This window comes from Ciconia boyciana, chromosome 9, assembly GCF_034638445.1.
Source record: "Ciconia boyciana chromosome 9, ASM3463844v1, whole genome shotgun sequence".
In the NCBI taxonomy this organism is placed as follows: Eukaryota; Metazoa; Chordata; class Aves; order Ciconiiformes; family Ciconiidae; genus Ciconia; species Ciconia boyciana.
The window spans coordinates 372,088-384,909 of record NC_132942.1 but is presented as its reverse complement, the minus strand read 5'-3'; the positions used below and the strand labels follow the sequence as shown (position 1 = coordinate 384,909).

Genomic DNA, 12,822 nt, shown 5'->3' with positions numbered 1-12,822 from the left:
TGCCTTTGGCTCCCGGCTGCCTCGCCTTCAGACAACAGGGAGTTGGTGCTTTTGCAAACATCCCCTGGGATTCCCACAGTCTGAACAGGACTGCAGGGCCCCCGAGAGCTGACCAGCCCCAGGCTGCAAACACTGACCCATCCCTGCACCGGAGCAGGGGAGTCTCACCCCACAGAACATCTGCTGCACCCCACGTGCACGCAGAGAAGGTGTCCAGGCAAGCGAGAAGCTGTTCCTTCTCTTTGCTAGAAATAAGTGAGGTTGAAACCAAACATGTCAAATGGAATATTCTAATATGTGTACACGAGTGACTGCTGCTTCAAGGCCAATTTATTCAATTACAGCCTGATCCCGCAGAGCAATGAAGTGCCCTTGAGTTGGGTGGCTCAACAAGGGCTTTTCCTTTCCTGGGGCTGGGTCCACTCGGCGACCCGCATGAGGGCAGGACTGGGAGGGAGCTGCCAGACGCAGAGGATGGCCCAGAGGGCTGCAGGGCCGGGCGCTGCCAGGGCCCCTGTCCCTCTGCTCAGCACCGCTGCCAGCGTCAGCAGCGACTGGGTGAGATGTTTCACCCCTGCCAGCTCCAGAGGATAATCGCCTCTCTCCAGTTCCTCCCTTCAAAGGCACGATGGAAATGCAGAGAGCCCAGCAGAGCAGTGTATATGCCCCAGTTTTGTTACTGATTATGCACATTAACAATTCCCTGCCTTTCTCTCACACTCCCTCCAATCCAAGCCCCCGGGTTTCTGCTCCACGGCTCCCTTCCCAGCTGATGTCTTCCTTCCCTGCGCTGCTTGCCTAGCAAGCCTCGAAGAGCCAACCTAGACCGAAAAACAAAACCGAGCTGAGGACACGCAGCAGCGCTCCCAGGGCGAGGCTTGCTGGGAGCCAGCGCAGGCACCCAGGGGACGTCGAACCACCTTCCTCTCCCAGAGCAGGGGGCAGCTCCTCAGGCGGGAGGTGGCCTCCGTTGGGGCCGGGGCTCCCGGGACCCGCAGCTGGGACGGTGCAGGACCGGGCTCTGCAAGAGCTGCTCGCTGCCCAGGCTGCAGGGTTAGCACGCAGGGAGCCGCTCTCCCCTGGGCAGGCTGGTAACGGGAAATACTCACGAACCGCTGCCTCCCGGGGGGGCTGAAGCTGCTCCCCGCAGCCCCCGGCCGCACCGCAGGCCCTGCAGGACGAGCTGCGGGAAGGACACGGTGCTCCCGGCGCGGAGGAAGCGCTGGGGAAACCGCGCAGCCCCGAGGGGAGCAGAAAGCTCCCAGGTTCACAGCAGAAATGACACCAGGAAAAAAGGGAGGGGAGAGAAACACAAGAGCAAGAAGGTGGCCGCACTGGGCTTGCAGAACTCAAGGGTATGTGGCGGCAAAAATTGAACATGTAAACGGCCTCGGGGGCCCAAAGGCTTAAAACCCGAGTGCAGAAGTAGGGTCCAAATTAAAGCAGCAGTACGGTAAAGAAGCAGAAGTAGCGGAGCATGCAGCCAGGCTTGCAGGGAAAACTGAGGGGTGCCCCTCAGTTGCGACATTTCATTCCCAGTCAGAACTGCTCTTCCTCCGTCCGGCCCTGAGCCCGGCAGAGACACCCGGTGCCAGCAGCACGGGGCCGGCGGGTGCTCCTGCCACAGGATGTCACCAGAGCGCAGGGCCGGACCCTCTGGCACCCACGGCTGGTGCAGCTGCCGGAGGGTGCTGCTGCCACCTTCCCTGTCCCTCCCTGCAGCCCTTCTCCCACCCACCAGCGCCTCCGACAGCCCCAGCCCCACGGCCTGCCCCACGGACACGAGACAGCCGACCTGGACGGGATCCTCCCAGCTAAGACAAGGAGGCACTTGGCCAAGCGGGCGGTGATCCAGGGCACCAAAGAAACGCTTAAAAATAACTCCGCAGTCCTCAGCCGCGAGCAGAAGCCCTGCTGCAGGCTGCCGTGCTGTCAGAGCAAAGAGCCCCGTGAAAAAAGAAAGTCCAGGGACATCGAGACCTTGCTGCATCCCCTGCGGGAGGTCTGATACCCCCGGCCACAGACACGGGGAGCACGCAGGTACTCCTCCTCTAACTGGCAAGAGCCAGGCTAACGAGGGCTCCCCTCTCCACAGGCATCTCTAAAACTGAAGGTACCTGGCTGGGGTTGGCTCCTGCCAGCAGGCTGGCTCAGCTCACCGGAAGCATCATCTATTTTACATCCCAGAGAAAACCAGATGCTGTAAACCACAGAGAGACCCAAACCCCACCCATGAACAGATCCAGACTCGTGCCACAGGCAGGCTAAGTGCAGCTGTGGCAGTGGCACAGCTCTTCTCCCGCATGGGATCTGAGCATGTAGCTCAGTCCCTTCTGCCTCTCTCCCCACTCCCTCATACAACAGTCTCTGACACGATAGGAAGGTTTGAGCCAAATTCAGGTCCCTCCTCACTGCTTTAATGTGTATGTTGAGAAACAGGATTTTTATTAGGTTCAGCTATTTCACCATGATGTGAAAGGTGCAACCTGTTGTTTCCTTTCTCCACTGACACAGAACTGTGAAGCTTTTTAGTGCAATTTGAACTCACTTTACCTCATCCTAACAAAAACATGCACTGTGACCCACTCTCTGTGCGACACGGGGCAGCCTGCAGACAGCTCTCCGGGGATGACTGCCAAAGCAGCAGCCACCCAAGCATTTCCAGGCACACCAGCTACCCATGCCGCTGGACCATGGCTGGGACAGGGTCTTGGCAGGTGCCCAAGCACAGAGAATCTCGGGTCGCTGCTGTGACACAGCAGGCATCTCTGTGCATCCACAACAGGCACAGGGATGCCTTAAAGCTCTCCCTGGAGCACTACCCCAGAGTCCTGCGACAGTCACAGGCACCAGCAAAGCAAGACGCTATTAATGATCACGGCCACCACAAACAAAGAGAGCACAGCATGCCTGGCTGCTTTGTCATCTCACGATCTTTAATCTGATGTCAGTGTTCTTGAGGCCGGACCCACGACAGCATGGCTGGGGATGCAGGCTTTCACGGCACAAGCTGACAATCCCATTCTTTAGGACACACCCTGCAGCCTCCACAACACCTCCAGCCACGCCAGCATCCGGGACGGGGCAGCGAGCTATCTGGGTGTCGCGCTGCCTGTTGCAATGGGGACAATGGTGCACAGCACCGACCCGCTGGGGACGCCTGCTCCCGCTGCAGGCAGCTGCGTCCCTCCCGCCGTCCTGCTGCACCTAGGCCAGAGGAGACCGCTCACCCTGAAAGGTCATCCCTGGCAAAAGGCTAATGCCAAGCCTGCAGGGAGATGGCTTCCACTTCACACTTAGCTCCCTCCGTGGGCTGAGCTTTGGCTACACAAGAGCATCTGGATTTCCACTGAAATGACTCAATTCCCTCAGAACGTGGAGGGTTCAGCCCAAGTCCGTGAAATACAGGCACCCGTCTTGTCCCCTTTAACATGTGGAGCGAGGACTAGAAAGGTCTGAGCTCTCTGCTCAGCATCACTTCTTTTCCCTCCTCAGCTGAACGGAAACACCCGTTACTGGATCCAAATCCATGTGTTGTAAAATGGAGCTCGACTGTTCCCAGCAGAGCGATGGGAAAGATGCTGCTGGATCCGACCCATAGCCAAGAGCCAGCACAGCTGAACAAGCCAAGGTCCAGCTATATTTTCCAGCTTCTCAGCCCTGTCTCCAGGAAGGCTGCCGGCATGTTTGGTTTTTTGTTTCTTCCTCCCATTTCCTCCAGCCATCCATAGCAACTGCTCCCCGGCAGAAAAATCAACATTCTCCACCTTCCACCTCTTCGCAGAGGTGACAATGGAAGGGGTCCATGTAGGGAAAGCTTTTGCCCGAAGTAAAGCGACAGAGCAAACGCAGCTCAAGCTGGTCTCTGCCATGGTTTTCCTCAGGATTAGGGCTGGCCGTCAGCGACCAGCTTTGCACTCACCCAGACCGTCTCTGGAGAGTAGGCCACACATAGGAAATTACTTTTCTGGGTCTCATCACAAAACTTCCTTGTTTTGATGCTATGTGCAATGCCATCTACATTTTGCAGCCTTTCTCTAGGTCCGTTTGCTTGCACTTTTCAGAGCTGAATCTCTTTTTGTCATTCCTGGCTTGCATCTCTGAGTCCTCAAGGTCACGTCAGGATCGTTCTTCCCCAGCTGGCATTCATAACATCACCATCACCTGCACACATGCTGTACCTCTCCTTCCAGGTCACTAACGATACCGGAGAAGAGCCACTTCTAACACAGATGCATACAGCTTCCCACTAAACAGTTCATACATCCTCCCTTTAAGCCCTAAACAATTTTCCTATGGAGCTGTATCCGCCTAGTCAATTTGCAAGCTCGCGCTCCAGTGCTGGCAGCCCAGCTGACAGGGTACGCACAGGGTCAGGCCATTTCCAAGTCCCCTCCCTTCGCACACGAGCGCTCAGCTTCTTCTGGGCTGCCTTGATCCACGCGTCTGGTGTGGAGGGTGCTGGCAGCCAGCCACCAGCCCAGCCGCTGCGGGACTTCGGCTGCTCAGGCGGGAACGTGAGCAAAAAGTCTCTGCAAAAGCGAAGCAACGTGAGAGCCCACCGAGCGCCCTGCCCGGGAGGAGACCACTGCCGGGCGCGTGGCGCAAGAGGAGCAGAGCAGCGTAGCGGCCGAGTGACACAGAAAAGCTGCTGAGCTACAGCCCCGGGACTCTGCTGAATCCTCCTGGAAGACCCGTGTCTTGGCAGCTGCCTGTCTGCCAGCAAGATACCATCGTTAGGAAATGAAAGCCCTCAAAAGCCTAGTCCACCTTGCCGGTGGCACGCTTGGCACGTATCAGAGACAAATACTCCTCCCGCCCGGTGGACAAGGCAGAGCTGGGGTTGTCCCAGCCTGATGGAGATACTGACATCTTAGATAAAAAGAAAAGGAAAAGATTATTTTGGACAGAGCCAACTATTTTGCTGCGGCCAACCCACAACGTTTGATTTCAATTTAAACCTACTGAAGTTTGCGTTTGACACTTTCAACTATGTTCATAAAAACGCTTAGAGGAGTTTCCAACACAACAAAGCCTCCTCCAAGTGAGAAAGCAGTGAGTCTTGCCTTGCAAATCTCACAACGTTTAGCTGCTTCTCAGAATTTTTCATTGTTTTCCTTTTTTTCCTAAAATGGGCTCTGAAAAGTCACACAAATTTGCAAGAACAAGAAACGTCCACATCGCTCATGTGGTTTCTTTGGCTCCCACAGTACGTTTGTCGGTCGAACGCTGCCTGCCAGGAGGCTGCCGGTGCCTCCGCTGTGCTGCAGCTGACCACGGGCAGCTCCCACCCCCCGCGCTCGAGCACCAGCCCAGCCGCCCGCAGCAAGGCAGGCTGCGGCAGCTCCCCTGGGGACAGCAGGGCCCCCCGCGTCCCCCCGCGACACGGGGACGGGGCACGCAGCCTCCTGCACAGGCTGCGTCCACAGCAAGCACCAAGCGAGAGAGGGGACAGCAGCCCGCCGCGTCCGGCCCTGCCCAGCCCTCGTGCTGGCCGCTCTCACCCACCCTGGCCACCTCCGTCCTGGCCCCCTCGGACAAACACCCACACTGCCGACTGACGGGGTGCTGCACCGGGAGGCCACGTGCTTCCTCCGGCTTCTCCTCGAAGCCCCGGACCAGGAGTCCTGCGGGAGACGGCGGGAAGCCACGCTGTGAGAGGACTGTGACAGCCACGGGCACAGCGACAAGCGCGTTTGGGGCCGATGGAGGTTTTCCGTTCCCGCCCCGGCCTGCTCCTCCTGATGGCGGCCCTCCCGGCTCACACCACCGATGACGCTTTCTCTGGGAAATTGTAACTTGTGTTTCTAGCTGCTTCTGCCGTTTAAGTAGCAAACACCCTGCTTTAAGCACCGAGGCTGCTGCTGGCGCCGTGAGAAGGGGCCGGCGCAGGGTCCGGCGAGGCCGCCCACAACCCCTGTGCCACCACCCCAGGCTGCGCTTCGTGAGCTGCCCCGACCCCCACCTTGCACGGTTTAACCGGCCCCGAGGAGCCGCCGGAGGAGGCCCCGCTCCATGCGCCCGGCCAGCGGGGTGTCACCCAGCCGGCGCCGCCAGGGACCAGCTCTAAGCCCTGGCCGAGCTGGGAAACACTGGGCCGGGTGCCAGCGGGCCACGCTCACGGCACGGGACCAGCTCAGGGCAGCAGCAGCCTCGGGGCTGTCCTACAGGCACCGACAGAACCGGGGCTGGAGCCAGGCACCGCGGCCCCAGCAGGCCCTGGGAGCCGGCTCCAGCCCAGCTCCTCCTCTGTCCGCACCTCTGAGCAGGAGCTCCATCATCACCACCTGGGAAGGGTCTCGGCATCAGTCAGGACCACAGATACCGGGGAATCGGCCCTTCATTTCTGTGCCTTACCCTAAAGCCAGCAGCCTGGCAGGGACAGAGGCCCCTCGTACCCTGCTGGGCTTCATCGGCCAGAACCACTTCAGAGGAGAAAAGCTGCGCATCACCGATGCCACGTCCTGCTGCAGGTGTTTTTCTTGTGGCATCGCCCACCAGAGTACGGAGCGAGCCCACTGCTGGTCTGTGGTCAAGGGAGAAGCAACCTCAGCTACTCTGGAAGCTACTCATGAAAACAGACTTTTCCCGATGCAGCATCAGGAAATACTACACGTGCAGGTCTTGCTGTGTTTTCCGACAACCTCAGAAAAAATATACAGTATTAAAAGCAGCATCACCTCCCCTACCTGCTGCAATGGGCTATTGCTAGAGCATCTCGTATACGGCATACTTCATGGCATGCTTGGTGATGCCCCATTGCTCTCATAAAATGTGCCAGAGCTAGGATCTATTATTAGTTGTCAAATGTGGAGAAAAAAATATCACTGGCTTTTTATTTAAATAAAGAGTCTTTTGGGGTATCATTTTGCAAATGTAAAGAGCATTACAAACCCTATCATGGATACAGAAAAGAACTCCTTGCCCTGCACGAGTGCCTTTTAAACCACAAAGCCAGAACCCCTCCAAATGCTGCACATCCCGGGGCCATGACACAAAGGACAGGCACCAGCAGAAATACTCACCTTGCAGGTCGTGCCAGCCAGCCCAGCCAGTGCCCCTGCCTTTTCACAGGAGAGAGACCTGCTTCGAGAAGGCTGAGAACAGGCTGGATCAATGCGAGACTGAGTGGTCAGTCACAGAATCAAAGAATCATCATAGAATCATACAATCGTTAAGGTTGGAAAAGACCTCTAAGATCATCTAGTCCAACCGTCAACCCTACACCTCCATGCCTACTATCAACCCATGCCTCAACCCATCTTTTTTACACCTGGCTGCAAAACCCCGTTTCTTTTCTGCATAAAAGTTCCATAAAGACCTACATTTTCCCAGAAAAAGCATGAGGTTTTCAAGAACACATCACTCGGATAACAATTGCAGCGTCCTCCCAAAGCCCTGGCTGTGCAAGCTCGGCGCGCCATCACGGCGCCTTACAGATGTGGTGGCCAGGTACCCCCGGTGCCCTCGGCTGCCAGCCAGCTTCCCGCTCCCACTGCACCGCCCACAACACCAGGGCCAGCCAGCTGGCAAAGCCGTGACCACCCAGACCTGAGAGTGAGGACAGAAGCAAACCAAGAACTGTTAGCACAAGGTAGTGTGATAAATCAAACTATTTCCATGTTAGGGTGAGTTTTTTGGCAAAACAAAAGCTCTTTGCAGCAAGCAGGAACTCTTCAACTGAATCCCTAATTTCTTCAGAAAACTAGCCCTACCACGAGTCCCATGAAATCTAGTATCTGTGTCTTCTTACACGGGGGGGTGGTTTATCAAACTTTGCAGTTTTGCGTAACTGCTGGCAATAATCTGTATCCCGGCATGAACAGCCAAAGAACTGTCCTCTTATTGTTGTGCTTCAGGCATCAGATTTCTTAAAAAACACAAACAAAAATGTGCAGGATTTTTTCCAATAAAGAGCAGAGTATTTAGCATCAAACTCCATGAATTATAATATAGGTTTCACTGTTGTATTTGCATTGTGGGAACTAGTTCAGTGGCCTGGGTTTGTTCCTATTGTTTGTAGAAATACCAGAAATAATGTAACTCAAAATCCTTCTCTTTAAAAAAAAAAAGGTAAAACCAAAACAAAAACCTGTTCTCAGCTCTCTGCTGAATGGGGTGATACTGAGGTTATGAATTAATGCTATCAAAGTGCTTTATGATCCCTTCCATAAATGCAAGATTTTAAGCTGCGCTGTAAGGCACTGCACGACTGCAACTTTTAGTTCACGCTAAGTTCACTGGTAAGAAAAAGACTGCTGTTGGCTTGGTGTTTCTGCTATAAATTACTGGCAATGGAAACAAAAAAGCTGAATGCTGAAGTCATAGCACATTTCACAAGTGTCAGAAAAAGAAAAAACGAAGAGAGAATCGAGTTAGTTCAAGCTTCCTTCTCCATTTGAGGCAGCCCTGTGTGTCTTTCCAGGATTGATCACTAACTGAATCTGAGCGGTGCCACACAGCCGGACACGAGGAGCCATGTGTGGCACTGGCTGCCTCCAGGAGAAAGCCAAGGACTGGCTCCAGCGGGTCTTCTGGAGGGGACAGACCCCTCGCCTGCCTTCATTGCCCGGTAGTCTCCCTCACACTCCTGGCTCCTGCAAAGGGCGGGAGCCGCCTCCGCCTCCTCCTCCTCCTCCTCGGCCGCCAGGCTGATGGAGGTGCCCCAGCCTGCGGTGAAGCTGCAATGCCGTGTTTGTGGGACCGCAGCCAGTTGCCTTGGAAATGACGACTTCACTGCAGAACCACGCAGCAGGACGGGATGAAACGTCTGGGGGTGAGCGTAACAAGCTGAGCGCTCCAGCTGAGCGCTCCTGCCTATGTTACTGAACAGGGGGATGAAAAAGCAGGGTCTCTGCCCAGCTCAGCAGCAAGGAGGTATATGGAGGAGGCTACTACAGACTTCTGGTTTACCGTCTTCTCAGGCACGGAGCACAGAGGCGTCCCTTTGCCACGTAAAGTTCCTTCCCCGCTCCTCAAAGCAAGCGGTGCAGCTCTCCAGTATCTATTCGTACATTAGCAGACCCCGGCGAACATCCTTACCACAGGAATTCAGAGGGTGTTGTCCGCGATCTACAGAGAAGCTCTCTTTGACTTCATTATAGTAAAATAAGCATTGTAATCCACTCTGGTTAGACAAAAGGCATGGCAGCTCCCAAGGAAATCTGCAGGAAACTTTGCAAGGGTAGAGTCCACATAGGCTATTACTGATGGAAACCTGCACCAAGTTAAATCGCTCTTGTTAAATAAGGTCTCTGCGAATAGTCTAGATCAGTGCAGAATCTGGACCCCAACATTGTTCCTCCAAATCTTAACTGCTCTGCAACAACAACCCTTGCTGTAGCAGGTCCTTGTACCGGGGAAAGCGGCCTCCTGCTTCTAGCAAAGAGCACCTGAAAGGCACATCTCTTGTTCGGGCGAGTCCTGCACCAGGACTGGGCACCGGGATGTGGCCGAGTCCAGAAAGCCCATCTGCCTGCGCAGGCAGGCAGCAGCAGCCTCCGTAGCCAGGGCCTCCTCTAGCAGTCACCCCTGGGCCCCTGCCCCAACGGCGGGTCACTCTCCCTGTCCCCGAATCAACTGGCAAAGCTCAGTTCCCACTGATGAAGCAAAGGCACGGCACCTAACTGCTCTTAGCCATATCCCTCGCTGTAGTGTAACTATGGCTTCACTGTGCCTGAATCCACAGCTCAGTTTTTGTCCTTCCAATAGACTTTAGTGATAAAGCAAAGTGAGGTTGGAACATCTACCTGGGCCTGTATTACACTGACAGGTTGTATGACGTCACATGTTATCACTGGGCAGTTACACATTGCAGTGCTCTTCCTGCAGAAATGCCGGTGCTTTAATTGTAATTAATGCCATTAATGCCATGACAAAAAAAAACAAAAAAAAACCAAAAAAAAAAGGTGTGTTGGTCTGTTGTACTTCCAAGAAACTGCTCACTGCAAAAATTAGGAGATGCAACTGTCTGCTGCCCTGTGCACAGGCAAGTCTCCTACTCTCAGCTTTCCTAGTAAGTTGCTTGGTCAAGGGTAGATGACTTAACCTCTCTCTCTGTTTCTTAATCTGTGAAATTATTCAAAGAAGTTCAATTTGCCTTGACAAAAGAGCCTTTGTGTGCTCTGCATCTGCAGAGTTCAACACAAGCAAACTCTCTGCGGCTATGCAGGCACACAGCGTGGCTCAGTATGCACGGCGGGCATTTCCCAGCGGGGCTGTCGTACTCCGGGACATTCCTAAACTTGAAAGTTGTAGTACCAAGTCATATGATTCCTTCTAGCCATGTACACACAAGAACACTTATATATGAAGCTTCCCGCCGTTTTAGGCAAGACGTGCAGATAAAAAGGGTTTGGTTCCTGATGGTTACCAGGTGGAAGGCCTCAGAGGAAGAAATCTAGGAGTAGAAATCATCAGGAAGAGAGGAGCTGTTGAAGGAAAACCTCAGCTACGAAACTCCGGAGATAAGGGTCTACATAAGACCTTAAAAGGGAATGAGACTGTTCTGAATTTTTGGTATGGTTAATAAAGAAAAGCTCACAGCAAAGCCTGCACACAGGCCGCTGTGAGTTTCTCTTTCTTTTCCAACAAGCAGCAGCATAAAATTGTTAATGCAGTCGTCAGTTCTGCAGCTGCTATTCAAACCATACGGACAAGGTTGGTACTGATAGCAATGTTAATTTTGTTCCTGATTCTGTACGACGAGCTGTGAAGGAGCAAAGCTCAAGAACAGGAACCAAATAGTGTGCCAATAACAAACCAAAAAGCAGAGGCTGAAGAAATTAAAGTGCAATGAAGAAACCTCAAAGCAACCCGCTGCCTAGCTGGAAGCTCCTACAGAAGACAGCAGACATTAAGGACAGCCTGGTGCTTTTCCCCAAAACCAAACCAGGCCAAGTCATTGCCCTTCAGCGCTTCTGCTCCCCTCAGGCTCTAGCTGGTGAGGTTACTCTTCCAGATCACAAACGTTCGCAGTTTGTCAAGGTTCGCGCTCTGGACACAAGCTGAAGTTTCTGCAGAACCCCGAGTCAACCACCCCGAGTCAACCACACCACTTCTTCAGGCTAGAGCTTCAGGCTCGCGATTTACTTCAGTGATTTTTGCTTCCATTTTTAAAAATGGGTTTTATTAATTTGCCCTGTTCACCCTTGAAAACCAGTGCCCTTAAGACGACCATTTACTAAAAAGTTCAGCCCCAAATGAGCTCACTGACCAACAGGCCAGCCAGTGGCCTTACTTGCCTCATATGTAAATGAGCAACAGGCCCAGTGAACTCCCAGCTGAGGAATTTGCTCAACACTATTAACTTCATCGTCCTCCTGCCAAACTCACGCTGGTGTAAATGGGACCAGAACCAAAAAAGCAAGCAATCTCAACCTCTGGCAGAAGGATCTACGCTGCGGAGCTGGACGAATCTGATTATCACCTTGAGTTGGCATAGGTCGAGACACTTTGTGCCTGATGACACCGTCAGTGATGCCACTTCCAGACCAATGTGATGTCCCTCACTTCTGATACCACTTCTGATTTGTGTCAATGTGAGATAAGGATCAGCCTGGTTGGGAGAAACAACTCCAAAATTCCCCCTTTTTTTCCGGGGGGGGGGGCAGGTATTCTTTCATACAAGTATAAAAAGAGCAACCGCGGTAAACCGAGTCAGCCGCTCCAGCGCTCAGCTTCACCGCTCCCGGTACGCGGTGAGGACCCTTCGCTTCCCCGACAGCCCGCCCCGCAGGCAGGCTCTCCGCACGCCGGAGGACAGCAGAGCCCCTCCGTCCCGTGCGGGCACGCAGGCAGACACTGCGGGCAGCCGGAGCGGAGAAGCTCAGCGCCGGCACGGCAGCGGCTGCCCGCACCGCTCGCGGCTCCTCCGGGACCAGCCACGGGGCCGACGGCGGCCGACCCCCGCCCCGGGGCCCGGAGCCGCCGCGCCGCGGGCAGCACCGCCCCCAGCCCCAGCGCCGGGGTCCCGGGACCAGCCCTGCCGCCCCCGCCCCGCGGCCCCGCCGCGCCGGCCCGGCCCCCTACCCTGTCGTCCGCGGGGGCCAGGTCCTGGGGCCGCTCCTCGTCGGGGGCGGCGCGGAGCTCGCCGGCGTCCGAGTCGGGGCCGAGAGCCGAGCCGGGCTCGGGGCCGGGGCCGGGGCCGGGGCCGGGGCCGGGGCCGGGGCCGGGGCGGGCGGGCGGCGGGGCGCGGCGCTGCCCGACGCGCAGCGCGCCGAAGTCCAGGGTCTTGCTCTCGAAGGCGCCCTCGACGCTGCAGAAGAGCCCGCCGCGCTTCTGCCGGGGCGCCGCCGCCGCGCCGGGCCGCGCCAGGTACACCGGCAGCTCCTCGCCGCCGCGCCGCCCGCCCGCCGCCATGCCCGCCGCGCCGTCGGGACGGACGGGACGGGACGGGACGGGACGGACGGGACGGGGCCGCGGGCGGCTCCGCGCGGGGCGGGGCCGGGGAGGGGGTCGGGGGGGCTCCTCAGCGGGGCGGGGCGGGGCCGGCAGCCGGGCAGGGCGGGCCCGCTCACCGGCGTCGCCGGCGGGAGCGGCGCGGAGCTGGGCTGCGGGGCGGCGGCGGGCGCTCCGCAGCAGCGCGGCCGGTCGCGTTCAGCTGCCGGCGCGGGGAGAGCGCGCCCGCTCCCGCTCCCGCTCCCCCACCGGTCTGGCGGAGCCCGGGCCCGGGCGGGCCCCCGGCGACGGGCGGGCCCCGAGCAGCCGCCTCCCCGCCCGGCCCCGAGGCCGGCTGCTCCCGCGTCCCCCGGCGCAGGGCGGGGTGCCGGGGCGCTGCCCCGGGGCCTGCAGCGGTGGGGTGCCACCCGCCGCCTTGCCAGG

The 12,822-nt window shown here is 56.7% G+C and overlaps 1 protein-coding gene across 1 annotated transcript in view; it reads right to left on the bottom strand.

Moving 5' to 3' along the window:
- The window catches only part of DPYSL3 (dihydropyrimidinase like 3), a 44,236-nt gene extending 31,794 nt beyond the window's left edge, over positions 1–12,442 (bottom strand). The window contains exon 1 of the mRNA XM_072872259.1: positions 12,031–12,442. Within this exon, the coding sequence (XP_072728360.1) occupies positions 12,031–12,360 (330 nt within the window). The 5' untranslated portion in view covers positions 12,361–12,442. The remainder of the gene's footprint in view (positions 1–12,030) is intronic.
- Positions 12,443–12,822: the final 380 nt, after the last annotated feature.